This window comes from Musca vetustissima, unplaced genomic scaffold (assembly GCF_032173495.1).
Source record: "Musca vetustissima isolate MV318-11 ecotype Yass unplaced genomic scaffold, APGP_CSIRO_Mvet_v1 utg21612, whole genome shotgun sequence".
NCBI classification, from domain to species: domain Eukaryota; kingdom Metazoa; phylum Arthropoda; class Insecta; order Diptera; family Muscidae; genus Musca; species Musca vetustissima.
In genome coordinates, this window is record NW_026880991.1 from 255,481 (window position 1) to 282,097 (window position 26,617).

At 32.9% G+C, this 26,617-nt stretch overlaps 1 protein-coding gene across 1 annotated transcript; it reads left to right on the forward strand.

The window, feature by feature from the left end:
- Nucleotides 1–1,043: 1,043 nt before the first annotated feature.
- LOC133327032 (adenylate kinase isoenzyme 1) lies at nt 1,044–26,617 on the forward strand. The gene is made up of 6 exons (XM_061535626.1): nt 1,044–1,084; nt 20,171–20,293; nt 20,373–20,515; nt 26,080–26,164; nt 26,238–26,387; nt 26,458–26,617. The coding sequence occupies exons 1-6, from the start codon at nt 1,046–1,048 to the stop codon at nt 26,554–26,556; spliced, it is 639 nt and encodes a 212-aa protein (XP_061391610.1). The 5' UTR covers nt 1,044–1,045; the 3' UTR covers nt 26,557–26,617.

The following is a 26,617-nucleotide window of genomic DNA, read 5'->3' on the forward strand; positions in this document are numbered from 1 at the left end:
AAAAAATTGGTTTAACATCTTAGTTCCAAAGATGTCGAATTCCAGTCCCATACTTAAAAAAATCTTAAGAGCACCTCTTGGGTGTACCCAAAGTGATGTAGAGAAGAGTATCATTTGGTCCCTTCCTTACTGGTTTTCATGTCATAGTTACAGAATGTAGTTTAATTTGATCATTTAATAATGTCAACCCTTTTTAATTTGGAAAATTTTTTCCATTTCAAATTGTTTGAAAAATTATTATAAAATCTTATAGTACGTTTACATTTTACCGGATTTAGTTAACCCAGTGGGTTTCAATTGTCTATTCCATTGCCTATTTGTCAAATAAATCCTCATAAAGTAGGTTGCATGGTATGCTTGTCGATTGGCATATTTAAAAAAAAAAATAAAAAAGTATATTTTCTAAAGATTTTAAATATTTTATTATGAATAATTTTAGTTTATATTAATAAATGTCTACATTCTTTGATCCACATTTTTCTTAAGCTCTATTTTCTGATACTATAACTTATATTTATAGATTATAGAGGGAACTCAAAATATAAACCTTTTTTTAATTATTGCCACTGAACACGAGTTGTGTGTACATTTCGAAGGAGGATATTTTCATTTAAATTTTGAAAGCTAAATGTTTTCAACAGTAAAATTACGAAAAAAAATTGGAATTATATACCTGCATTGGACTATGTTGTGTAACTACGCCATGCTGGTCTTTGTGAATGCGAATTAATTACGCATTTTATAAAAAAAAAATATTATTTGTCATAATATTTTTAAACAATCTCACGAAATTCGTTACTGTTTTCCTAATTGGCAACCCTACCCTACTTCAAATGATGACATTTGCTCAACGACCTCTCTCTTTGTTTTTGAATAAACAAAAACAAAATACTCATTGAGTCAAATGCCATCAGAACATCAAACAAAACAAATGTTGAAAAAATTGAAAACATAATCAATATTATTCATAGAAAATTCAAAAGTTTTTCCTTTTCATATTCCCTTGAGTTTATAACTCAACTACAACAACAAAAAATCGTGAGAAATGAGTACAAGCGCAAGTGGAAAATGCTCAACATTGATGGTAAGTGGGTGCCTTGAGGGGGAGGTAAATCACAAACTGACCTACAAAAACAACACTAACACTCAGCGGCTGTACGCAACCAACTCAATGAAAACTCGTGAGGAAATTTCCCAACTGAAGTGTAACGCGGAAAATATTGTAGTACAAGCTGTTCGTGTTTTCCTTCATCATTTTTAGTTGGCTTTGAACAACGGCACGGTCGGGATTTACGCGACAAGAATAGCAGCAAGCAGTCAGTCATCGTTGAACGTAACGTCCGTGTGTGTGGTACCGATAATTTTAAAAATAAAAAAAAAAATAGTTTTGAATTGTTCTGTGGGAACAGAAATTTAGAAAGTAACAAAATCAGCAGCACAAACAGGGAGGCTAACAATCTCTGTCTATTAAATAATTCGATTAATTTTTCTCTAACAAAAATCAAATCCCTTTGATCATCATGGTGAGTAATGGAATTTCCTTGGCCTTTTGAAAATACGTTGGGATTATTATTTTCCCCCAGTAGACAGACTGACTGACACCAGGGACAAAAAAATGCAATGAATTTTATTAATTAATTGAGTTTTGAGTTTAAATTTATTATAAAAAAATACAAACTGCTTATTCCTATTCCTTATTTACTAACAAACAACCAAGTTTATTACCCCAATATCCCATCCTGCAATATTTTAATACCCCCAAGTATTTTTAGGTCATGCAATAAAATCTGTGTGAGGAGATTCCACATGTTCTATTGACTTTTATTTTTCTTCTTTTTTTATTGTCGCCGTCCTTGACCTGATTTGGTTTTTTTTCTTGTGTTACAAAATCAAGTTCATTTTCATTTCACATTGACCCTGACAATTTGCAATTTCTCGTTTTATTATAGCATTTTAAAAATATACAGTATATTCTCAGACACAATGGATGTAATGATACTGAATGCAATACTATTGCTATACGAAATAAAATATTGTGAAAAAGTAAATGTTGATTTAGATACATTATGATATATGTGAAGCAAATAGTTCAGAAATAAGTGGAGATTTATTCACATCCATACAAAATAATTAATACATATTTGTTATCAACTTATGGTCGACATGGAATTGAAATAAAAAAAAAAATAAATGAAGACTCGGATAGTTAATTTGAAAAATTATATAGTTATATGGAAGCTGTACAAATGTCACCATATGTGAGAAATTATTTACTATTAAATATTTCTACCCAACACTGATACAGTATTCAATGTCTGTGTGCATGTAACATGCTCAAAGTAACTTTTCAGGATATATATAGAATCCTTTTTGGGTTTATACAGGGTTTTAGTTGGTGAGTATGAATCTCAGTGGAAGGTTGTTCTTGTACAATCGATCCTGAAAGGGCTCAATGTTTGGTGATTTAGGCGAACTATAATGCCTTGCCTTTTGGTATCGGCAACAATCATTATGTTGAATTCTGAATAGGAGTATCTACCACAATAAAAATCCAAATGGGAATCCTACGATTTCTATGACCAAAGTTTCATATTGTTCATTGTGTTTTCGTGAATCTTATAAGGCCTGTATATTTTGCAGATTAGGGTTATGTGATTTAAAAAAGAACAAATGTAATGTTTTTTTAACAAAAAAACTTTAATTGGTTTTAATTTTCAGTAGTTAATTTAATTATAATTTGGCAAAAATTCATTCATTCACCATTATAGAAAAAAAATCATAACCCTATTACACATAGTAGTGTGCATGTAATAAAAGGTGGACAGGGGTTACATGTATTGACAGTTGTTCATCATCTCATCATAGTATTGAATATTTATGACTTGTACGGATAATTATCTACTTGTGGCTGACGGTTATTTTATTTACAAAGTTATTATAAATAACTAGCGATAAATTGTATGTTTAGTTAACAATTGATTTGCATAACATTTGAGGATGGGGTAACGTTTTGTCACGCGATACAATGTGATATGACAACAATGGGCGCAATTATTTAATATTGGAAATGGAAATAAAAAAAATATTTACATTTATATGACTAAACATGATAATGAGGTTTCATATTTATATTTTATAAAAATGACTCGAGATCGATAATGAAATGTTCTATTTAGAGGTGTTATTATGTGAACAAGTCCAGAGATTTTGACTATGACAATGCAGCATAACATGAATATATGAAAATGACATATAAAAAACACATATAAGACAATACATTCTGTAGTTTCTTATACAAAATTAATAAATATAATAAAATTATACAAATAATAACTATTAATATAGTTTTAAATATAAACTTTCGTATACCAGTTGTCGACGGTATTGTTATACAAAAACAAATCAGTCGGTATTTCATGTCATATCTTATTTATTTTCTTTTTTGCAAATTTTTGTTCTTGACTTTGAGTTTGGTAATCAATCAAGGTGAATATGTTTGCTACGATTGAATTTTTTTAGCCTTATCTAAAATAAACTTTGAAGTATTTTTAGTTTTGTTAATGAAAAAATAGAAGTTTTTAAATTTAGTTATCTAATAAAATAATTTATTTTTATAAACTCCACCATAAGGTCGAGTGTTTATGAACTTTGTCATTCCGTTTGAAACATCACGAAATATTTACGGGGAACCCCATATGTCTATATAGCGGCACAAAAAATGGAAACAACCTTTACCAAGTAGTTTGAAACATTTTGTTTTTTTTTTTTTTTTTTTGAATAGAAATGTGGATTTTTTTAATTAGGTCATAAATTTGAAGGTATATTTAAGTAAATTATATTAAGCATGATGGAATGGAATGGATAGTCTTATATGTCGTTAACTACTTGTCCTTATTCTTGTCCCAGGAGGTGCCAGCCAGAGATTTTAGATTTTGTTACAAGCTTTCACCCTCTGGTTGATGTAGTTGGAATGCAAGGAGATTTAGATGAAGTTATCAAAAACCTACCTAAGAATTTTTGCATTATCTACATTTACTTCTCGCAACACGATGGACTATGTGGTCGATAACTGAAGACTGCTCTTCCGGAAGAAATTAGCAATGATGGCTAAATATCTGGAAATTTTAAGTGCCTATGTTGATACGGCTTACTATATATAAGATATAAGATTAGATCATGGAAGATTATAGTCTTAACTTGACTCAGAAAAAAATAAATCGGATTCCTCACTTCAGATTTTTCCATATCCTGATAAATACCCGTTTGATTCTGTTCTACGAATATGGCAGAATTTAAGCGAGTCATATATAGATTTGTATTTCTCTTTTCTCTCTTTCTCTTCTTTATCTGTTTAATTCCTTTGTGGTCGATGTCAACAGGCACCCATAACTCTTTTCAAGGCCATTGCACATTTTCTTCCATAGCAAACTGGATTTTAATTTTTAAACTAATAATTTGAAACATATTTTAAAAGAAAATTAACAACTCACAATGAGATGCTTCAAAAGCTAAAATTTAATTTATATTTTTGTTATTTTCTTGTGTTTATTTGCTAATATCATTCTTCTCTTTTTTTATTTGAAAATTTTTAATCTTCATTCAAGTCTTCGAAAAAAAATAACCAGAAAGCAAAAACACCAAACGACCTTTGCTATCACCAAGCCCCTCTCCAAAATACCCTTCACCACCATAGAGCTTCTAAACGTAGGCTGGTTTAAAAAGTTGAGGAACTTAAATGAAGTTGGCCAAAAAACCCAAAACAAATAAATGAATTATTTATAAGCTAAGCAGACCCGCTTTTAGCGACGAAGAAATGAGAAATGCTGAAATGTTTGTTGACTTCCATGGTATTGTTGTTGTTTTCAATTCGCCTCCACGAAAGGGAGCTGCTATTATCAAGACTAGCTCCAATTAGTTAACAAAGAAAAATTATGGTAAATAAAATGAGATTTTTTTTTGCATTTAAAGATCATCGAACGTCGCCAATATTTATGTTATTTTTTTTGGCTGGAGCCAATGATTAGACAATAATAAATAACACATTCATTGGGCCGTCATGGAACCGGTTGCTTCTGGAATTTGTTATTGTTCAAATTTTATTTCTCTTTCTTGCTATCTTTCTGAATAGCGAGTCATTCTGCAAAACAACATTCCAATGGCCAATAATAATAATAAATATCGTGTGACGTAAATTCTTGATCGAATTTCTGTGAGAGATTGGCGCATCTAAACTATGACAACTTGACCAATTCAAATCAAATTTGCATATCAGAAATTCCCCAACAAAAAAAATATGAATAGTCATGACAAAACAAAAATATCACTGCTGAATGGCTGGAGATGAAGCAGGGAGGGCTTGAGAGGTATTGCCAGAGAAATACAACTTTAATAAAGTTGAAATAAGCGACTATTAATAACGACGACATATATTTGAAATGCGACAAACAACGGCGCCGCCTAGCCGCGCTTAATTGGAATGTGACATATAAAAATAAAACTTGAAGTTTTGTTTAGATTTTTAAACAGTCACCGTGATAATTCGCAAGTGTTAGATCGTTGTTAAGTTCTCAGCTGTTTGAAAAGGATACGAATATCCTTTATCGGCATAATGTACATAAATAAAAAATGTATACAAAAAAATAATAAAAAAAATTCTTTACACAAATAATATGACCTTGTAATGGGTCGGTCAGTGCCTCCATACCACCCACCTGAACTTGAGGTGGTTAATAAAAAAATCAATTATTTAAATATCTAATTTTGTGGATAATAAAAAAAAATTGTGATCCAAACATGTGCATGAGAACTCTAAATTCCGTTCGTTTGTCCCATTCTGCCGGTCATTCCCCAGATATTTATTTCAACGTCGCATCTAAATGATTTGAGCGAGTGAGTGAGTGAATCACTAAACTGTGTCATCATCATCATAATCATAGCTTTAATTTAGTACATATGTATGTATGTTTGTGAAATATAACAAGTGTTTTCTTAATTTGTTGATGATGACCGGCGTAACCGCACGTTTAAACAGTTGATACCCGTTATAAGTGACATGATATGCCGTTCCTCTTTTGTTTTGTTCAAATGTAAATTAAATTAAATTGATATGTGACAACGTTATCGGAATGTGCGGAATCACCTGAAAAAAGGTAATGAATAATTTTCTTAAGATTTTTTTTAATGAATATTAAGTATTTGACTGAACATCTGGACAGTTCTAATAAGCGTTCGCTCGTGTTTCAAAATTCGTACAGACACTTATGGGTCTCAAAATTTAGAGAGTTTGTATAAATGAACAGATGTTAATTTTTTTCTATAGAAAAAGGGTACTGAGTATTTTCTTTTTCTATAGAAAATAGTCCTCAGGGTATTGAGGATTTTTTTTTATAGAAAAAAAGAGTCCTTGGTGTACTGAATATTTTTTCTATAGAAAAAAGAGTCCTCGGTGTACTGAGTATTTTTTCTATAGAAAAAAGAGTCCTCAGTGGACAGATGAATTTTTTTCTATAGAAAAAATAGTCCTCAGTGTTTACCAAAGTCCTTATATATCTTTCGATTTGCACGAAATTTGGCACAGCGTACTGAATTCAGTCTAGAATGATGTGTGTTAAGTTTCCTGAAAATCGGTCCAGATTTAGATATAGCTCCCATATATATTCGTCCGATTTTAGGTAAATAGTGCAACAAAGTACCTATATATCTTTCGATTTGCACGAAATTTAATACAGCGTGCGGAAATAAGTCTAGAATGATGTGTGTTAAGTTTCCTGAAAATCGGTCCAGATTTCAATATAGCTCCCATTTAAATTTTCGTCCGATTTTAGATAAATGGTGCACCAAAGTACATATATGTCTTTCGATTTGTACGAAATTTTGCACTACCTATTGCATTAGGTCTAAAATTATGTATGCCAAGTTTCGAGAAAATCGGATTAGATTTAGATATAGCTCCTATATATATTTTCATCCGATTTAAGGTAAATGGGGCATCAAAGCCCCTAAATATCTTTCAATTTGCACAAAATTAAGCATGGGGTAATGAATCAGGTCCAGAATGATGTGTGCTAAGTTTCGTGAAAATCGGTTCAGATGTAGATATAGCTCCCATATATATTTTGGTCCGATTTTATGTAAATGATGCACCAAAGTCTCTATATGTCTTTCGATTTGTACGAAATTTTGCATGGTGTACTGAATTGCGTCTAAAATTGGTTCAGATTAACAGATAGCTCCTATATATCTGCATAGCTCCAATATATCCTATATATCGGTAAAGAATGGCATGTGTTAGGATTGATGTTAGTTATAGATAAACATCACATATTTATGTTCATTCAATTTCATGTCAATGTTCCTTCGAAAAGGCGACTTCTGTTAGGATACATACGTAAACATATCCAAAGTAGTGAAGGGTATCATATAGTCGGCCCAGTCCGACTTCACTACTTTTCTTAAGGGTTTTTTTTTGAAAAAGAGTCCTCAGGGAACTGAGGGTTTTTTTTTTGAAAAAGAGTCCTCAGGGAACTGAGGATTTTTTTCTATTAAAAAGTCCTCAGGGAACTTTTTTCTATAGAAAAAGAGTCCTCAGGCTACTGAGGAATTTTATTCTATAGAAAAAAGAGTCCTTAATCGACCGAGGAATTTTTTTTTTTCTATAAAAAAGAGTCCCCTTTGGACGGAGGGTTTTTTTATAAAAAAGAGTCCTCAGTTGAATAAGGGATTTTTTGTATAGAAAAAAATCCTAAGTTGACTGAGGATTTTTTTCTATAGAAAAAAAGATTAATTTTTCTATAGGAAAGAACTGAGAACAAAGTAAAGAAAAGAGACCTTGGGTAAATTATTTTCTACCAAAAATATCTAATCAACATTCGTCCAATTTTGAGCTGCCCCCATATGACGGTACTGCCTAACTTTAGATATTTTAGTATGATTTCTCATTGGGTACCAAATTTTTTAGGGAACATCATGAGAAATCAATCTAAATGAGTATATTCCAAATTTCGATTTTTTTTTGGCTGTACTTTAGTATTTTTGATTATCATAGGGTATAGTATCTCCATACCATATTGTGGTGAGGAACTATATTAGGTTGTACAAACATTTAATAAAATATTTTCACAAACATTGTTTGAAATCGGATACTCTGTTCGCAAATGTATATTCTAAAATTATTTTCAGCAAAATTTTGACCATGAACTACCATGGAGAGATATTCTGTTTCAGACCGGACAAATATAATGTAATTTTAAAAGTATTGGGTCTTTTTGAAAGGAATTTCTCAATCAACATTTATGTGAATATTTATTTCCATGACTGTATGAGATTTAAAAAAATGTATTTACAAAATGCTGGTTTCCAGCAAATCTATCCTATTTCGATTAACTTATTACATTATTTTCATAATTTTGCTGTTAATATTTCAGCATTTTTATTCAAATGCCAACTATTTTACAATATATATGTTTGCACCTTTACAAATAGCTATTGAAATATCCGCTGACAGATGAAAAGAAATATAACTTGACAGATAACATACGAGTAGATTTATTTTTGAAATATACGCCAGCATGGTAGGGAAGACATGTGCGCATCGATATTGCACCTTGAACAAATAAACGCACACACACAATACACAATTTGTTCTGTTTGTTTTTCGAAAAAAAAATATATATTCGATTTTTAGAAAAATAATCAATAACCTACACCTAGACAGGAATGATTAATACAATTTCGAAAAAAGGAAGCTGTGAACCAAGCAAAACAAAAATAACAAAATTGAAAAATGTCAGAATACTGCTGGGGCATAAAATGAACGTCTGATCGATGGAGAAACGATCTACGTACGCAAAACATAAACATTTTTCAACAACACATGTATATGTAAGATATCTATAGTTTATTAAAAATATATTTGTTAAGCTAAAAAAAAACTGAAAATAGAAAACCAAAAAATGAAGGTGTGAAATTTCCCCGCCAAAGTGAAAAACCCCCTAAGTGAACAGCGAAACTTGATTTAATAATTTACGTCGTTGCCGTTTTGCGATAAATATTTCACACAAACACTCACACGTACTCACACACCGCTGCGCTCTATTGTTTTTAATAAAAACATTTTGTTGATTTGTTTTTGTTACGCCCACGCTCAACTTGCTCACGTTTTAATTCGCTAGCCATGAAGAAATATTTTAAATGTGTGTTCTAGGGTTGTTGTATTCAGGTATTTACACTGCCAGTGTTGGATAGCCTTAATTTATTTTATATTTTATATAAAGCGAGAGAATTAATGAACTTAAAATTATATTCTCCACCATCAGGCAAAAATTCAAAACATATAAAATTGTTCGGGACTTCTATGTGATTGAACAACGTGATCAAAAGCAAATAACCACTTTAGATATATAAAAAAGTAGCTTTTAAGATTCTTAATGCAAGTTACAGTTATATATGTGCAAATTTAAACCCCTGCCATATATGTACAATAATCGTTCGAAACAAAATACCTTATATCATTGTAGGACAGCATAATTGAAAGAAAATCGGACGAAATTGGATTTTTGATATGTGGACCTATTTTAATCGATCAATACACACCTCAAGCTAAAATATGTGCAAAATTTCATGTATATTCTGCATGATGTACAGTTGTATGAAATCTAGCCGAATTACTTATAAGAGGTATATGTAAATCCGAATCGATTTGAAGAAAAATTGGAATGTACCAATCGGTATGCTGTAGAACAGCACCTTGTTCCAAGAATTAAATGGGAAGAAAATATAATGGGAGCTACATCAAAATGTAAATCGATTTCAACGAAACTTTACATCGGATATTCTAGGCTCTATTCAATATGCTGTGCTAAATTTAATGTATAGGGCCTTTGGCGTACTATTTACCCAAATTCGGTTGAAAATTTATATGAAAGCTATATCTAAATCTAAACCGATTTCAACGAAACTTAGCGCACCTCATTACAGACTCAATACGCTACGATATTCCCAATTTCGTCTTATTCGGACAACCATTGGAAGTTTAGTGCACCATTTACATAAAATCGGACGAAAATATACATGGGAGCCATATCAAAATCTAAATCGATTTCAACGAAACTTTACATGCGGTATTCAAGGCTCCATTCAATGTGCTGTACAAATTTTAATGTGAATTGAAAAGGAAAATATATATGGGAGATATACAGGGATGGTCCGTGTGACGAATTTTTAGGTTTTCGACTGTCAAAAAGTTGTAAACGTCATATACCTGTATAAAATGTAATAAATGTAGTAAACGTCATTTATTTCAATATTTTTACCATATACAGTTATTTTCAAGAATATATATTATTTTTACTATTCCTGACTATTCCTTACTAGAGCTGATAAAAAATTCTAAACTTTTTTGAGAAGAAAATTTTGACATTTATTATGGATTTGGATAAAGCATGCGTAATTTTCGAATTGATTAATGGAAATAGCTATCTTGTAGAAAACCTAATGGTTTTGGGTGCGTTTCCGACGTTTCTGACGTATGTATTATACGTCGGAAATGTATGTCATTTACGTCACTGTTTCTGACGGACCATCTCTGGAGATATTTCTAAACAATTTCAAGGTGGGTTCTGCAAAATATCGTCTCAATCGGCAAAAAAAAAAAAACAACAACCACAAGCATTTACATCAAATCGAACGAAATTATATATGGGGATTATATTTACATCTGAACCGATTTTAGCCAATTTCAATAAAGTTTGTTTTTTGGGCCGAATACATGAGCTGTACCAAATCTCATCTCCATTCGGATTATAAATGCGAACTGTACTGTGTTTACGATAGTACATGAAGAGATGCACGGAATCTCAGAAGTTGATTATATGCTTATCCTCAAAACGAACCATGGGTCTATCTCGTTTCCTTTTGCCTACTACACACATATGCACAATGCCCACAGTGAAGGGAATAAAATTATTATTTCGGTATTTTTGGGAGTTTGGGCACGTTTTTGTATCCAAATCGGCTGTAATTTTATATTTTCGATTTTCATTGGGTAGAAAATGTCCGTACCAACAACATCAATATTGATCGAGACCTCCCACCCCGGGTCCGCCTATTCTGGCTACGTCACTGCTCTAGGTGGAACATGTAGGAAGTTCGGCTTGCCCGAAATAAACGATTTTTTTACATTTTTATCATCTGCCTGTGAACTTTGTGAAGCAGTATATTTTTAGAAAAAATCGTGTAGAATATGTCTGTTTGTACCACACTGTGTCACATCTTGGAAGTAATTTCCGAAAGAAACACGTGAAGGAAATTGGTTATGATTTACCTTTGAATTGCACCCTTTAAACGATTTCCTTGTTGGGTATTGGTTCAACCAACTTGACACAATTTTTATTCGTTATTTATGGTACATATAATACAATTCTATATATATATATATATATATTGAAATAAAAAATACCTCATAAATATGCCAGAATAAATTATTAGTTTGTTGGGACATTAATTTGTCTATTAAAATGTGTGTGTTTTCTTTTATTTTGCTCTTTTAAATTTCTTTCATATTATGTTTGTCCCCAAGGTCATATATACATACATACATATATTCAGGGTAAATATTCTCATCGTCAGAACAACACATTTCAGTATCCCGAATTTTCACATTGAGTAGAAAGCAAAAGTAAAAAAAAAATCAACAAAATACAAAGAAATTCATTAAACATATTTTTCGGAAACCGAATTTATTTTTATGATTGCCGCTAGAATATTACTATTGGTTCGTATAAATAAATATACATTTTCATAACTTCTTAATAAGATTTCAAATCACTTGACTTATTTAAAGACAACAACGTATAAATATAAATCAATATTTATTTAAATAAATTAATTTGTGATAAACTCAAATTTTTGGTGGTGGCCATAACTAAAGCAACTACCATTGCAAGATTAATATATGCCGTATAATTTTTTTCAAAATTTAGGATATCGTGTTGGTTTTCTCAGTTTTAAACCGGGTACTTTATTCAACCACATAATACAAAATTAATTATGAAATAAAAAATAATTTATGGCTAATGGAATTGTCTCAAATTCTGCATGGACAAAACTAAAGCAACTCTACGGCACATACAGATGAGCTCTAAAATTTTAGTTATTTTTACCGTTTTTATCACTGTTATTCGGTTTCTACACTTATTTCGATTCTTATAAATCACTTTTAAATGGATTTTATTACAATAACATGTGTCTGGTTTTCAATTATGACTTACTGGCATCAAATTTAGAAAAAAAGCTAGAAGCAAATACAGCACTCAGATAAGACAACTAATTACCAGCAATTGTGAAAATAATTTATCACATAAAATGATGTTGAAGAAATATTCCATAAATAAATCCGTTATTTCTCGAATTATAAGTTGAATTTTTTGCAACTTTATCAGTAGTAATAGTTCAGAACGGAGGAAGTTTTCAAGAGAACATCAATCAGTTCGTACTGATCAACAAATTGTCATAGCAGTAAAAATATCGATTTGATATTTCAACGGAATATGTAAGACGGTTATTGTTGGAAATAACCTAAAGAACAGAGCGTGTATGAGCTATGGTAGAAGGCCTACATGACCGGAAAATATCAGGAAAGTTCTCTTATTTCTGAAAAGAATCGGAAATCCAGACTGGCTTTCGTAAAAGTTCATATTCATTGGAATCTGGCTTTGTGGATAAATATTATGTTCTCGTGTGAATTTAAGTTCAATATTAAAGGTACAAAAAAATAGTAACCGTGAGAAGGTAAAAAATGAAGTATCAGTATTGCAAGGGTAAGGGTAGCATGGAGGAGGGTCCATAATGGTATTGGGCTATTTTTCTTTTTATGGAATTCGATCTATTTCCGAGGTTTATAAAGTAACGGATCGGATTGTTTATACAAATGTGTTGAAAAACGCGTTGGTTCCCTCCGCTAAAGAAAATATACCGCTTTTTGGGGTGTTTCAGCTTGACAATAACGTCAAACATACACCGAAATATATCAAAGATTGGTTGCGTGAGCAAAAAATCAAGGTTTTAAAATGGCTAACACAATTATCAGATCTACAACCTGTGGAGAATCTTTGGAGTATTATAGATAGCAAAACAGATTCAAACAAACAAATTGAGCGTCTTATAGATTCAATTCATCGTAGGTGTGCTGTCGTAACCAAAAATAATGGTTACGCTGTCGATTATTAGCTAATTTTACTTATTTTAAAGAAGAAATCGAAAAGTTGTTTTATTATCGACCAAGAAAAAATTGGATCAATTTAGTTTTCAGTAGATTATTTTTTATTACAAAATAAATACTATGTTTATATGTTTTATTCATTGAAAGTGATTAAATTACCTATTTATTTCTGAAAAAAAAACTTTCACTATAACTTTATAATTTAATTTTAAAAAAGTTACAGTACATTTATTCAGTTGCTTTAGTTTTGGCCACCGTTGTATATATATTCGACGAAAATTGCATTATAATAACATATACCAACAACGGAGCGCGAATAAGAATAAATTGATCTTGACAATAGCATACAACAAGTTATCCCCCAATTTTGAAGGTAATGGGGGATCTCTTGATTCACAATCGTTTTATCGTTTTGTTTTTCTTAAATTTCCTACTTCCTGCTTGTACCTTTCTCCTCTTCGTATATGCCATGTGTTACAATAACAATATAAATTCTGAAATTAAGTCATTGGCGTAGTTGGGGAACATTTAACATGAGGTGGAGTGGTATATTAAATTTTCATTCCGCTTGGAACACATTTAAATATCTACCGAAGACCCCATAAAGTATATATAAGTATTCTTGATCAGAATAAAATTCTATGACGAATTTGCCCAGTCCATCTGTAGAAATCGCGTTAGAGCTCCCAATATTTAAGATATAGCTTTCCATGTGCATTGCTACTACTCTTAAGATGTTTGGTATTGGGATATATGGGTCCACTTTAGATTTTGTTTCTTTGAAGTTAATCAGCTATAATTTGGTAGGTTCCCACTAGTTATAAAGTGCTCATAATAAAAATTTCCAAAATTGGTCGAAATGTTAGCAAGGCGCCTGTATAAAAAAACTGTTAAATTTCTTTCAATAAACATTTCGATTTGGATGAAAATCTCCCTTCCAAAACATATCAATGTTGACGTAATTTTCTTTGTATGCCCCATATAATGATAACCCCTCTTATTCGGTATTCTGAGAATTATGGGCCAGATTTTCAAACAAGTTGCCTCTAATTTGTCCCAATCCATTTAAGAAATTTTAAATATCCACTTCATTATGGATAGATACGCCCGTGGAAAACTTTGTTTCGATTTGCTTTTCTTGTGATTTTTCACAAATAACCACTTGCCACAAACGACAAAACCAAAAGAATTTCACGAAAAAAAGACAAATAAAATGTTTTGGCATTATGCCGGGGGGGAAAACAAAATTTTTGTGTTCTGCATAATGAAATCTCTGTTTCGTTTTCACGGCGAATAAAAAAAACAAATATAGGGGGAAATTGACATTGTATTTTTATTTGATAGTCAGACGATGATATGTAGTAGCTGTTTTGACAAAACTTAAAAAAATAGCAAAGTTTGCCAACAAACATTCAAAGGTAATATAGTATGTATGAATGCGTGTGTTTGCTGTTTTTTTATGATGACATCATTTTTTATGATGACAGTCATCATTTGTGGTGACCTTTTTTTCTAGTTGGCCACGAAGAAAGGATGGGCGTAATAAATAATTAGGGGTCGGCATTAAATTTTTTAATATTTTTTTCTATAATTTGATATTTATACATACAGTGAGTGTAATAAGTATTTTGCCTCAATATAAATTTGACAAAATTCTAATATATACGCCTAAAGCCAGCATACTAAAAATGTAAAATGAATTATGTATGATGGGATATGTTTGTGGACATATTTAGATCTTATTTCTGCAAGAATCACTGCGAAAGACCTATTGGTCACGAAGATATCGGCCAAAATCTATACCAACCCAAAAATGATTATCACAAAAAAGTATTTTGCTTTTTATTATCATTTTTGAAAAAATCATTATATAACACACGCTTTGTCTTTTTATAGTTACCATTGCGGGTAACCACATACTAAAAGCGATTAGGCGACGATTCCAATAAACCACGGCATTTTTTCGCGAATATTTTCTCATAATTTACGTTCAATACATTCTCTAGCAATTTTTCATTTAATATATGGTAATTTCTCGTCCTAATCTCAAAATGAGAGTATTAGATATGGCCGTCGCGGCTTCAAAACATCCCAAATAACTTTAGAATAATAAAAAAGAGGTTTTGCAAAATATATCGCGAGGACAGGGCCCTAAAAACTATTAAAACCAAAATCCGACAAACAAATTATTAAAAAAAATATCGCGAAATCCCATTTTTCAGACTTTGAAAACTTGATGGTCCATTAATATTGATCTTGGAACCAATATATGCGATGAAAATAGCAATAAGAAGGTCAGATTCTAAGATATGAACGGTTTTGTGGCAATAGAAATACAGCAAATTTCGAAAATAAATAGATCGACCAGTTTATTCACTGATGCATTTTATTCGCAACTGATGGTGTTAAACGGATGTAAAATATTGACTGCGTATTCGTCACCAGCTACCACAGTTTTTTAAAACGCAATAGTATTTGACGAAGAATGATGTTTTCTCCCAACTTCATGTACTGTTTGTAGTTTCTGTTGTTTTAGAACTGTTAATTTCTTTGAATCTGACCACCTTATTGCTATTTTAATCGCATATATTGGTTCCAAGATCAATATTAATGAACCATAAGGTTTTCAAAGTCAGAAAAATGGGGTTTCGCGATATTTTTTTTAATAATTTGTTTGTCGGATTTTGGTTTTAATAGTTTTTAAGATCCTGTCCTCGCGATTTATTTTGCAAAACCTCCTTTTTATTATTCTAAAGTTATTTGGCATGTTTTGAAGCCGCGACGACCATATCTAATACTCTCATTTTGAGATTAGGACGAGAAATTACCATATATTAAATGAAAAATTGCTGGAGAATGTATTGAACGTAAGTGTGAGAAAATATTCGCGAAAAAATGCCGTGGTTTATTGGAATCGTCGCCAAATCGCTTTTAGTATGTGGTTACCCGCAATGGTAACTATAAAAAGACAAAGCGTGTGTTATATAATGATTTTTTCAAAAATGATAATAAAAAGCAAAATACTTTTTTGTGATAATCATTTTTGTGTTGGTATAGATTTTGGCCGATATCTTCGTGAACAATAGGTCTTTCGCAGTGATTCTTGCAGAAATAAGATCTAAATATGTCCACAAACATATCCCATCATACATAGTTCATTTTACATCTATAGTATGCTGGCTTTAGGCGTATATATTATAATTTTGTCAAATTTATATTGAGGCAAAATACTTATTACACTCACTGTATGTAGAAGAGAACTTTACCTCCTTCAGGGCCAACCCCGAACACTTCAAAAACTGTATATAACATATGATGCCTAACATTTTATTTATTTTTTTTAATTTAATTTGTTACCTTTCTTTTTCAACTGATCGGCCCAACTGAAGCCCTATCCTTATAAAGAACTGAAATTAAAAAAAAATATATATTTAAAAAAATGTATAATAATGAATATTTTTAATGATATTTGTACAAGGAATTAATTTTTATACACTCCACAAAACAAAACCTTGAAATATTCACAAGTGAACCCCATAAAGTATATTCTTAATCAGAAAAAAAAAATTCTATGTCGACTTGGTCATTTCCTGTCTGTTGAAATCACGATAGAGCTTATAATATTTGCACATATATTGCGGCAACTCCTTCGATGTTTTGGCATAACTACCATATAATGGTCGTTTTCAGACAAATGGGTTATAATTTTATATTTTGGATTATCATTGATAAGACAACCTCCCTATAAAAAATTACATATGACGGTACCCCCATTATTCGGTATTTTAGAATTTTTGTGCACGTTTTTCAACCGGATTTTACATTTTGAGTTAATGGATGCTGGTATATATTGGCATAGTCCTCTTATAAAGGTCCTGCCTAATTTTGGACATTTTGAAGACTTTAGCCGCATTTCCTCATCAAAGTGGGTGTAATTTAACGTGTCGGGATTTTGGCGGCTGGCATCTATATAAACAGAAATTTATAAATATAGTCTTAATTTTGACATATGTCTACGCTGGGAAATTATGAATATAGGTTCCATATTAAGGTCCTGCTTTGTTATTTTATGGTTTTAGTTGCCTTCTCCCACCGAAGTCTCTGTAAATTGGCATTCCGGGTTGTTGGAGGTTAAAAAATCGTTGCAGAAAGATGTCTATATAGGTCCATGTTTCTGCACAGTTTTCACATCAATATCCTGCCAAATTTTTGGTATTTTTGACCGCAAATTCCCAGGTTTTGAGGCTAAATTCCCATGTTTTGAGGCTGAAATTGTGAATATAGGTCCCAAATTAAGGTCCTGCTTTGTTATTTTAGGGTTTTATTTGCCTTCTCTCACCGAAGTCTTTGTAAATTGTCATTCCGGGTTGTTGGAGGTTAAAAATATCGTTGCAGAAAGATGTCTACAGTTTTCACATCAATATCCTGCCAATATCACATCAATATCCTGTTGGTATTTTTGACCGCAATTCCGATCGATTGGAGGTTAAAAAAATCGTTGAAAGATGTCTATATGGGTCCATGTTTCGACACGGTCTTCACATCAATATCCTGCCAAATTTTCGGTAATTTTGACCAAAATTTCTGATCGATGTGTGCTTCTAATTTGGCAATCTATATTCTTGGAGGGTGAAAAACATATTTGCAGAACATGTTTAATATAGGTTGGTGTTTTGCCCCATAGGCCCCATATAAAGGTTCAGTCCCGTTATTTATATGTTTTTCTCTGCCTTATCCCACCGAAGTGGTTGAAATTTAATATTCTTGGTTCTGGGGACTGAATATTATTTCTGCAGAAAATTTTTAATTGCACCACATTTTAGACAAACATCCACATAAAGACCCCGCGCCATTTTTGGTATATTGAAGGTTTAAGCCACATATTCCCACGGATGTGATTTACAGAAAATATTCTCTATGGATCCATGTAAAGGTCCCACCCCCATTTTTGACATTTTGAAAGTTTTAGCAACATGTTTGACATACCAGATTTTAAGTGATTGAAATACTTCCCCTAGAAATTATTTTTTATTATTCATGTGTTTTAATAGACCCCTAGACAATTGTCCGCTTAATTTTCGATCAAAAAATGTTAGACATGTTAGAGAAACAAAATATGGAGGTTATGGTACCAATTTCCTACATTTGCAACTCTTAAAGAAATTTTCAATATTTAAATCCCAAATGAAGCGGATGGGGTGTCAGTTTTTACAAACTTTGGCACAACTTTTCACCATCGGGCACACATTTTCGCCTATTCGGTCCACTCATAGATAGGATATTTGGATAAGGAAGTGAATATAGTACCAGATTTGATCCAAATTTTTGACATTATATTACACTATACAATAAAGTCGAGCTCATGGTGGGGAGGTGGAAAGTTCCTTTTGGGGTTGTACGCCCTTGACGATTATAGATTAGCCATAGGTCAAGTTTTTGAGGCTGGTAACTCTAAAGTTTATGAAGCAAAGGCTTTATATCTTTGTTTCCGACTATTGCAGATTATTTTTGAGATGGCATGTCTTCAGTCAAATCGAATGAGGAATATTTTTGTATGATTTTAGATAGCGTCTCCAAAGGCATGAAATCAGTATTTGAAATGTGTAGCGTTCTTTTCTCCTTTTACCTGATGCTTGTTCGGAAAACGTATATCTACGAACATTAATAAATTTCGTATAAATTGCAGATTTTCAAAAAGAGTCGGATTCGTGTGAGAGGTATCATTTCTTTATAGACCCTATATAAAATCTTATGAGCGACATTTTTGTAGAAAATGTAGTCGAAAAAGGCGGATAAGGAATTGAGATAGAAGGAGGATATGTTTTACAAAAATATTCCTCATTCAAATTGACTGAAAACATGTCATCTCAAAAACAACCTGCAATAGCCACAACCAAAGATATGAAGCATTTTCTTCATGTACTTTTGGGTTACTAGCAAAATATTCATCACGCCATAACTTAGAAACTTGACCTACGACAAAATTTGTATTTCTGCATTATTGATATAAACAACAATGGCGGAATTTTTCATCCCCACATCGATTTTGTTTTTAATATGGGCGTTTACATAGTCTTCCAAATTTAAAGATTCTGAAGCCATTATTTCAAAATCTTGTTTTTTTATTAGTACTTCCAATTTATGCATAATCCCTAAAAATTCTACTAACACACCGAAAAATACTACGCCTTCCCCCTACTAATGGCTACCTTGTCCCGCAATTGAAAATAATAAAAATAACAACAAACTATAGAAATAAAATGAAGTTTTTTTCTAACTACCAATGTTGAATTGAAATTTTCTTCTCAAATTTTCACACAAACACACAAAACGAACATACAAAATAAAACCAATAAATTGTTGCCCTGGGGGTGATGTGTTTTTTACCAAACAGTTGTTCATGTGTCACCAAATGGCCATGAAGAAGGAGGCCAATGAAAAACAAAAAGCTGATGAAGTACGAAGACAACAAATTGGTGTAAGTACCGGAAACAGAAAAACAACGATTCCAAAACTCCCTCAGCCCCAAACTAAAAAAAATGGTGCAAGTGGATGGGAGGAAGGGGAAAGTTGTTTTGTTATCAATATTGTGTGGATGTGGGTGTGCACAAAAGCTAACCCCCTAAAAAGCAAAACAAACATAAAAACAACAAATAAAATTCCATAATAACATTGATTTGTAAAGGAGCATGTTCTAAATATGATTAAAAATTTCTGTATAATGTATGACAAACTAAAACAAATCTACGCCAATTTGCAACTATTCGCCGCTATGCCAATGACAAAATAACATAAAGCTAAATTAAATTTATTTATTGTAAGCCAGCCAGGCAGCCTCTGTTAAGCTTACTTTATGCCTTAATTGTACTTTGTATATAATGAATCGCTTAATTTGCTTCCTTCCCAAAATTTCCCTAACATTTTCGAGTTTTTTTTCGTTTCATTTAATTTTAGGTTGGTGTACCAATTATCTGGGTTTTGGGCGGTCCCGGCTGCGGCAAGGGTACCCAGTGTGCCAAAATTGTTGAAAAATACGGTTTCGTCCATTTGTCCAGTGGTGATTTGCTGCGTGAAGAGGTGGGTATCTCGTCCTTTGATTAATTTATTAATTGAATTGCCTGATAATTATTGTGTTTTTGTGTGTTGTGGTTAACAGGTTGCCTCCGGTTCACCCAAGGGCCAGGAATTGGCTGCCATCATGAAAGAAGGCAAACTTGTTTCCAACGATGACGTTTTGGGTCTCTTGGAAAAAGCTATTCGTGAAAGACTTAATGGTGCCAAGGGTTTCCTTATCGATGGGTAAGTGTTGTAATGAATTCTGTGATTGAAATACATTTCTGAATTTTTTTTTAATGTAAAGATGTAACGTGTAGTTAGCCTGTTATGGATGCCACTTCGAAAAAGAAATAACAATTAAAATTTTAAAAATGTCACGAATGAAGTAAACTTGGCACATTGTAATATTTATAATAAGCCTAGATAAAAGTCAAATATGGGGCCATCGATCGGGTCACTTTTTCTCGCATCTCCAACACAAGACCAACTTATTTAACCCTTATAAATTAGGAAAAAATTCGAAACCTTCAACATTAAGGCTTATAACATTGAACAACAAGATTTGGGGGATGGAAAGTTCTTTATGGGGAAAATAGCCCTTGGCGAGTATATTAATTTCTGGTATATTTTTCTGATAACTTTAAATTATGCAAGAAGTTGAGATGACATGTCTTCAGTCAAATCGAATGAGATTTTTTATTTGTAAAACATATCCTTCTTCCATCTCAATTGCTTGTGTGTGTTTTTCGCCCTTACTTTCTTGAACTGTAAAACTTCAAAACACGCATAGTAATATTTATAACATCGATAAATCTCGAACATTTCTCGCTTCACCCACACCCAATTGGACCAAACAAAGACTAATTACACAGTACAACAAACTTTGGCGGATTGGAATGTTTCTTATAAGGATGAAATACCTTGACATGAATATTAAGAACCAAGAAGGACAAATAAGTCATTGGTCAAGTTTTGGATGATTTTGTTGCTTACTTACTTACTTAGCTGGTTTGTTACAGAACGGTTGTTCCATAAACCGAGCTTAAACAAGATTTCCAAGCGCGTCGGTCTTGTGCGCAAGTCCCCCAATTTGGAAGACCACGTTCCAAGATGTTGTTTTCTAGATGGTCTTTCCATCTAATTCGTGGCCTTCCCCTTCTACGAGAACCATCAGTAGGCTCATTTTTATATGCCTTTTGAGCTGGGGCATTTTCAGTCATCCGCACAACATGGCCTAGCCACCGTAGTCGCTGCAGCTCAATACGATTGACTGTGTCGATGTCCGCTTATAAATTGTAAAGCTCGTGGTTCATTCGACGCCGATATTCACCGTCGACGCAGATCGGTCCGTAGATCTTTCGGAGAATGTTTCTCTCAAACACCCCAAGAGCTGCCTCATCTGCTTGCGCAAGTACCCATGCTTCTGATCCATATAATAGCACGGGTAGTATCAGCGTCTTGTAAAGTGTGAGTTTGGTCTGGCGGGAGGTGGCCTTGTTTCTAAACTGCTTACTTAGACCATAGTAGCATATGTTGGCCATCACAATCCTTCTCCGAATTTCAAAACTGATGACATTCGTTTTATTTATGGCGGTACCAAGGTATATAAAGCCTTTACTACCTCGAAGCTGTAGTTCTTAAGTTCCACAGTTGGTCCGAGTCTACTGGACGTCTTGCGCGTTGATACCATCAGCTTGGTCTTCTCGCCGTTTACTGCCGGACTCACTTTGGCAGACTTCTTTTCAATTTGTTCAAAAGTGCCTGTTACCGCTCGCAATGTTCGACCCATTATATCGATGTCATCGGCGTAGGCGAGTAACATGTGTTTTTTGGTGTACAGAGTGCCATTTCTGTTCACCTTTGCGTCTCGTATGACCTTTCCCAGTAGGATGTTAAAAAGATCACACGACAAACTGGCACCTTGTCTGAATCCTCGTTCGGTATTGAAGGGCTCCGATAGGTCCTTTCCTACTTTAACTGCAGACCTTGTGCCACTTAAAGTTATCCTGCATAGCCGTATTAATTTTGCAGGGATGCCGAACGCAGACATGGTTTTAAACACCTCTGAACAGATAGGGCTGTCGAATGCGGTTTTATAGTCGACAAATATGTGGTATGTGTCGATGTGTTTTTTGTGGGTCTTTTCCAGGATTTGGCGCAGAGTGAAAATCTGGTCAATGGTGGATTTGCCAGGTCTGAAGCCGCATTAGTATGGTCCGATGATGTCATTGACCATTGGTTTCAATCGTTCACACAGCACACTGGATAGCACTTTATATGCGATGGGAAGGAGACTTATTCCTCTATAGTGGGCACATATCGTCTTGTCTCCTTTTTTGTGCACGGGACACAGGATGCTGAGGTTCCAATCAATGGGCATGCATTCATCTAGCCATATTGTGCTAATCAGCTGGTGTATGCTTCTGACTAGCATCTGGCCACCAGTCTTCAATAGTTCGACTGGTAACCCATCGGCTCCTGCTGCTTTGTTGTTCTTGAGCCGATTAATTGCTTTTATGACCTCATCTTGGCTAGGTGGTATACATTCTATACCATTTTGTTGCTTATAACTCACGAAGAAAATGCTTTCACGAAGAAAATGCTTTGTATCGTTGTTTGTGGCTATTACAGTTTGTTTTTGAAGTGACATTTCTTCAGTCAAATCGAATGAGGAATTTTTTTTATAAAATATATTCTCCTTCTATCGCAAGAGGCACATTTGGCCCTTATTTTCTTGAATCGTAGACAAAAAGATGTCTAGATGTGATTTTTTGACCTCCAAATATTCTACAAAAATAAGGCTCATAAGATTTTAAATAAGTTTGTCATAGATATGAAATGTATTGATCAGAAAACCTTATATCTATGAACACTTCGAATAAATTTAAAATTATAAAGGACAGTCGGGTTCTTCGGAAAAGTTTACCACACATTTTTGTAGATTTTTTTTAAAGGAAAAAATCTTCTTCAAGAAAATGAAGAAATATTCGAAGGAGGATATGTCCGGATAATATAGGATCCATTTTCAGGATAGACTTTTTACTAAAATATCAACAATTTTCTGTAAGGATTTACAAACCAATTTTGTTATTGAATTTTTGATTAAATAATTGTTTTAGATATTTTCAAAATTGAAACCTGCTTATTTAAAATCAATCAGGCATCAAGCTGTGCTAATATTTAATTAAAAACAATACTCATAAACAAATAAAAATGTAATATAATTTACAACTGTTATTTACCGATTAAATGAACTTCATTAGAAACGGTTTCTTTATCTTCATTATTATCCTTTGTAATTAACGATGTCAATAACATTTACAAATAAAATATAATAGGTGTCAATGAATTTCACGTGTGTAATTTGCTACATTTTTCGAGAATTCAAATTGCATTGTTTATCTCATTTAAATATTCGATGTCAATCAAATACGTGTATATTTCTGATCCATTTTTTTGATATTAATTCATTAAACATTTTTATGACTGCCAATCAATGTGAAAATCAACAATTTTGAATCTGAATTCTAATTAAGAAAGATTTAATTGAACAGCATTTTATATGAGGCATTGACATTGATCGACCACATCCCAAAAATGTATAAACTCAACGACTAACAACAGATTATTTAACTAGTATATCAAATCGAACGGTACTATTTTATGAGGTTATTCCAGTGTGTGGGTCTGTATGGAATTGGCATTAAGCAGTCATAGATTGTGGTATAGTCGAAATTGTTTATAGCGAAATATAGGTTATATCGAAGGCATCCAAATGATTCGAATAATTTTATTATCGCCTATATTTTGATATCGCCTATTGCGGCTAATTTCGCCGTTCCCTTGGTCATAAGCGATTTATTACATTCGTTTTTGGGAAGGTTTCTAATAGAATTTAGCATCTGACGATGTCGATATGCCCGAATGTGTTTTTCAAAATGCAGTAGATTCGTATAATTGCTTTCCGTAGTCTATTTAGAGATGCCTAAAGCCAATAAATAATATGTTTTGCGTATTAAAAAGAAAAACAGTAGCGGATCATTGAAGCGAAATTGGTCCCCTTAAATAGGCAATTTCTTACTATTAAAATCGATTATTGGGCAACTTCATTCCCATTAATGTTTTACGGTTTTGCAATCAGGGTACCGAGTGTATTATAACGTAAACTTGCTGATACCCAAACGCCTCAGCAAGTATTTCAGGCTTAGCTGCCAAATTCATGCCGTGGTAAGAGGCTATGTCATGGCCGATCCCAAAGCCTCACTTAACCAACATCACTGCCACATTACTAACAAAACTCCTCTTTTAACAAAAAAAAAAAGACCTTTGGACTTGGCTTGAAGTTTCGATGAAATCGATGAATCGAGAGTTATTGTGCGCACCAGCTAGCCAGCCGGACAGACGGACATTAAATCGACTCTAAATTGTCTGAAAGGTATTTGGTCCATTGGTCCAAATTTTACCGTACCAAAGTGTATACACCATCCATAAAGCTGAGGGTATAACAATTTATGACAACTCCCTTCCGACTGATGTTGGTGTGGCTGCCTTGATATCCTCAGTATCGAACTTTCAACAAGTCTTTTGTCTCCCAACCACATTTCACTTAAAAAGAGTAACGCGAGTCTGGGGAGATATACTGACTTTCTGCCCAATTTAAGTGAGGAAAAATATTCTCTCAGCGTCATCTTAGAGAGTATCCCTATCTCTGGGATGATTCGCCCTTGACGAACTAGGATGATACCATGGATCAATATTGGTCCACTTTTTATGATAGTCGCCATATCACGGTACTCCACAATATTCGGCATTTTGAAGCTTTTGGGAGATTCCTCATTGATCAGAAAATCTATCCAAAATTAACAACGTTTTAGAGTACCTTCCATATAACGGTGCCCCACAATATTTTGAACCTAATCACCTCCAAATGATATTTCGGGTTCTTACTGGGTAGAAAATCTCACTACTAAAATCATCGTTATTGGTCCCATTTTTAAGTTAGGGAATTTTGGATACTTTTGTCGAATGTTTTTCTACAAATTTGCTGTATTTTGGATTCTCATTGCGAATAAAATCTCCCCTTATCAAAATATATTAATATTGGCCCCAGGTTCTGATTAGCCTCTATATGATGGTACCCCTTATTATACGGTAGTTTGGGTTTGTTTTTCAATAGAATTTATTCAAGTCTGATTTTTCAGATTCTCATGAGATGAAAAATATATAACAAGCAATTATCTATATCAGTTCACGTTTTTCTATAGCACTCATATAAGGGTTTTGCGGCATTAGGAACATTTTCCCACTGATGTGGCTGTAAATCTGTATAAAGGCTGACATACATATGTCATTTTAGTGGCTGTCGTTGGCCTTCCTGGATATTGGAGAGTACAACTAATTTTTGGTAACACTTATTTTTGATAAAACTAATTTTGTTGACCGAGTTTTTTTCATCGAAGTAGCTAAAACTTGGCATATCGGATTCCTGTTAAATAAAAAAACCATCCTTCTAGATATTATTCAATATAGGTTAATGCTTTTAAATAGTCCCCATACACCTGTCACGTTTAATTTTCGGTATGTTGTAGTTCCTACCTCAGTTTTCCAACCTGAATGTTTGTAATTTGGAAGTCTACTTATCCAAAGTAATATGGAAATTAAATAGTCGATTCCATTCAACTTTTATCTATTTCCATTTTTATCTATTTCCAAATTTATAAAAACAACAAACTGTGATTCAGCCTGACTATTTTGCAAAAACAAAATAAATACAAATAAATTCATTTATTTCTTCTTCTTTTTTGCAGTTATCCTCGTGAAAAGGATCAAGGTGTCGCCTTTGAAAAGAAAATTGCTCCTGCCGATTTAGTTCTATTCTTCGACTGTGCTGATGTAAGTAGATTCAAACTAAAAAAAACATTCGCCCTAGTAAATTAATATATTTTTATTTTTTCTCGAATTCCAGGCCACTTTGGTTAGCCGTGTCATGGCTCGTGCTGCTGCATCCACTGAAAAGCGTGCTGATGATAATGAGGAAACAATTAAGACCCGCATTGCCACATTCAGATCAAACACCAATGCCATTCTCTCACAATATACCGATAAGACCTTAACCGTAAGATTCGAGAAAATGTTTCTGCCTTAGAAATTCTTGGTTAAAATTTAATTGTTCTATTTTTTTGCAGATCAATGCTGAACGCGGTGTTGATGAAATCTTCAATGATGTCACCTGTGCCTTGGATTGTTTAATACAAAAGAAAGCCACTGTTGTGGCCAGTGCATAAAGACCCGACCACTATCCCCCACATAGCTCTACTACTTTATGTTTGTTGTTTCTTCTTAAAT

What these genes read in the sequence shown, in the direction of transcription:
- LOC133327032 (XM_061535626.1), top strand. Translation starts at nt 1,046, where the DNA reads ATGAGTACAAGCGCAAGTGGAAAATGCTCAACATTGATG. An exon ending in GAAAATGCTCAACATTGATG is followed by an intron (nt 1,085 to 20,170) that starts GTAAGTGGGTGC and finishes ATTTAATTTTAG; the next exon opens with GTTGGTGTACCAATTATCTG. An exon ending in TATTCTTCGACTGTGCTGAT is followed by an intron (nt 26,165 to 26,237) that starts GTAAGTAGATTC and finishes CTCGAATTCCAG; the next exon opens with GCCACTTTGGTTAGCCGTGT.